The sequence below is a fragment of the Pterocles gutturalis genome, unplaced genomic scaffold, assembly GCF_000699245.1.
Source record: "Pterocles gutturalis isolate BGI_N339 unplaced genomic scaffold, ASM69924v1 scaffold37929, whole genome shotgun sequence".
In the NCBI taxonomy this organism is placed as follows: domain Eukaryota; kingdom Metazoa; phylum Chordata; class Aves; order Pterocliformes; family Pteroclidae; genus Pterocles; species Pterocles gutturalis.
In genome coordinates this window covers 5,292-8,604 of record NW_010137061.1, presented here as the reverse complement: position 1 = coordinate 8,604, position 3,313 = coordinate 5,292, and the positions used below count along the sequence as shown (strand labels likewise).

Sequence of the window (3,313 nt, the reverse complement as noted above, 5' to 3'; positions counted from 1 at the left end):
TTAAACTGGGTGGGATTTTATCATATACATTTTTTTGGTATAATACATGAGAAACAGGAACAGGAACATAGCAAATATAAATCAGTACATTCCTTGAACGAACTCTTTGCCACACTGAAACTGAAAAATTGCATGCAATGGGGAGACAGAGAGAAGGGAACTCAGTTTTATTTAAAAAAAAAAAAAAAACACAGACAACCTAGGTGCAACTGTCAACAGAGGAGCAGCACTATATATGGCAAACCTGTATAAATTAAAAGTAAATTCCACTCTGACATCTACTATGCTTTAAAGTGCAATGAAGCCTGATTTATTTACCTACAGAATACAGGAACGACGACCCCCTCTCCCCATTCCAATCTATCCCTAAAAAAAAAAAAAAAAAAAATCCGACCCCAAACAAAAAAACCCAATAAAATAAATCTAAAGGATATACATTATCCACAGTCCTATAGAGACGCCTACATCTACTCAGTAGCACCAAGAATCTGATACAGGTGTAATTAAAATCAATTAAAACTCGGGAGCAATGCTAACATCTGTTCGCTGCTTTTGCAGACCTCCTGCCCTTTATTAGTGTCTCGCAGGAGAGGCGGCTCTCCCTGTGCTGAAAAGTGAAGGCGACAGCGTCCTGTCCTCTCCATCATCGGCCGAACTGTTTTGGCAGCAGGCTACAAACACGCACACGCCCACGCACAGCACAGTGAGAGCAGCTGGCGGTTACATGAAGGGGAGGGGATGGGAAGCTGAGGCCCCACGTGTGCGCACGTGCATGCACGTGTGTGGAGGGAGCAGGACTAATCTACACAGAGGTGAAGGGTTGTGTGAGTCCAACACACGCCACGAGCCTCTTTGGTGACAGGGTGATGGGAAGGGGAAGGAAGGAAAGGGAGTCAGCACAGTCCCCCTCTGCTGAGCCCCTCGTGTGCTGTCTTGCAAGGCGGGGGCCTGTGCGCCACAGTCCGTCCGTCTCCACAGGCCACCTCTCAGCAGGTCTCAGTAGCCAAAGGTCTCCTGGGAAGCGTAGACCATGTAGAGGAAGCCATCCTCGTCCTTCTCCTGCTCGTAGATCTCTGAGATGGGGGTAGACACACTCACCATGCTGTGCTGGTTCACCAGCAGGAAGAAAGCCTGGGTGGGATTCAGCTGCAAGCGACGCCTGTGGGGACAAGGGCAGGAGGGCCTGGGTCAACCCGCCTGGGGTAGGCACCGCGACAGCAAGTTCTACCTCCCCCCAGCCATGCTGTTTGCATGGGGCCAGACCCGCACAGCTCGCACCTCCTCCCACACGCTCAGGACATGGTGTCTCTGAGCCCAGCAGAGCCGCCCGGAGCTCCAAGGCCTCCCGAGTCCAGACTCTGCAGAGCCCCTTTCTCCAAGGGGCCTGTTCCATCTAAGCTGAAGGATAAAAGAAGGGGATTCAAGCCCCCCTCATCAGCTCATGGAGTGTCCCTATGAGGGAGAGGCCACAGTCCTTCACCAAATGCTATGAACCCCCCCTCAACCCCTCCAAATGTTCTGCTCCACAACACAAGGAGGCTGGGGTTGTCATGTCCCCATCCCCACCCTCAGGAGCTGCCCCTGCCTCATCCTCACCCCATCGCTTGGTGTTCAGGGCCTGTGGGTGAGGACAGCTTCACTGCATGCCAGCTGGGGACACCCCACTCACCGGATTATTTTGACCAGTTCACTCATGTTGACATGGTCTGGGACAAGGAACTTGGTCTTGTCCAGCACTGGCAGCTGCTTCTCCCCTTTATAGCGTTCGATGATGACCTGGGGAGCAAGTCAATGGTAGGGTTAGCCACAGTTCACAGTGCCCCAAGCACTGACCTCAAGGTCAAACACAAACTAGCACCAGTGGAAAAGCTGAGGTAAGGCCCCGCTTTGCTTCACCCTCACAGGAAAACAAGAAAAAAGGACACGAGCAGGGACCATCAGGTTGGCTGCAGACAGCTCTTCAGCAGAGTCATCTGCTTGCCTGAGCCAGCTGGTGGAGAGATCCAAGATACGTAACAAAGCAGCAGTTGCTCTGGCTGGCTGAGAAACAGGAGGCGTTAGGGGACTGATTTAGCTACCTCCCCCAACATGCAGGAGAACCAAAAGAGGAGTGAAGTGTATTTTAACATCACTTTCAGACTGACCAAAACCGCAGGTTTTGCTGGCTTGAGACAAGGACTGAACTCGTGGTGCACAGCAAGAGGCGTTTTCTTTCCCTTCTGTGCCACAACTCCAGGCTTCTGCCGTTCAGCACCTCCCTGCTTGCTCAGGAAGAGCTGCGGAAACTCCCAAACAAGCAGCTTTTAGAAACCACTGTGAGGCCACCCAAGGCATTCCTTCAGAAAGGGAGAGTTTGGACTTCGCTGGTCCCACTCCTCATGTTAAAATTCAGACACACTGACTCCAAAAAGGATCAGAAAGCCACAGCCACATCTCCCGCGTGCCACCACGACTGAGCGGGGAGCTTCCAGGGCACTTCAGCACAGTGCCAGCACAGGGACAGCCCAGCCTGTCCTCCCCTGCAAGAGGTCTTGCTTAGGAAAGCTCTTACCACACCGACATTCTGAAACGGCTAAACAATGATTTCTGTTCAGTTTTCCTGCTATTATAATTAATGAATTTCTTCTGTTAAGAAGCATCTGCTGCCAGCTACAATCACTATTCTGAACCAGGCTGGAAATGTACTATTTGTATTCTAGGAAACAAGGTGCTGGGCAGTTAAAATAAGTAATGATGTTACTTATAAAGCTCAATACATTCCCATTGCACTGATACCCTGACTCTCACATCTCTCCAGTACCTAGCTGTTTTCTCCACGGAAAGACACTTGTATACTGATCAGTTCATCGTCCTCCCCGAGCTGAGACTGAACATTCTTTTTCACTATAAGCTGAGGAGTTCCCATAAATCATTTTTTCCAAATGTATATGGGAGACTGCAAATGCCTTTGGACAGAGGCATGGAGCAGCACGCAGAGATCAGAAACCCCAGAAGATGGCTCTGTGGAGCCAAAAGGATCAGGCAAACCTCCAGGAACACCGATTTTCCTTTCCCTTAGTCACTGGGAGACACACCAAGCCTCTTATCAGCAGCAGCAACGGAACTCCTCCTGCTTGTCTACCCCAAAGCCAAATCCGACCCTCTGGTTGGCATCTTGTAGTATCACCAGGGAGCTGGGAATGTCTGATGAGTTCCCAGACTGCAGGACTTCTCTCAAGACCCGCCAGGATGCGTCAAGCTACACTGCAGGCAGTTCCCAGATGAGGGAGGGGTGCACTGCACCTTGGGGAGAGCTCTGCACCTGAATGCCCTC

General features: G+C 50.9%; 1 protein-coding gene across 1 annotated transcript in view; it reads right to left on the bottom strand.

Moving 5' to 3' along the window:
- Window positions 1-509: 509 nt before the first annotated feature.
- Window positions 510-3,313, bottom strand: part of MAP1LC3A (microtubule-associated protein 1 light chain 3 alpha) — a gene marked incomplete at its 5' end in the record, with an annotated part of 4,513 nt that continues 1,709 nt past the window's right edge. The window contains 2 exons of the mRNA XM_010082518.1: window positions 510-1,159; window positions 1,670-1,776. Of these exons, the coding sequence (XP_010080820.1) occupies window positions 997-1,159; window positions 1,670-1,776 (270 nt within the window). The remainder of the gene's footprint in view (window positions 1,160-1,669; window positions 1,777-3,313) is intronic.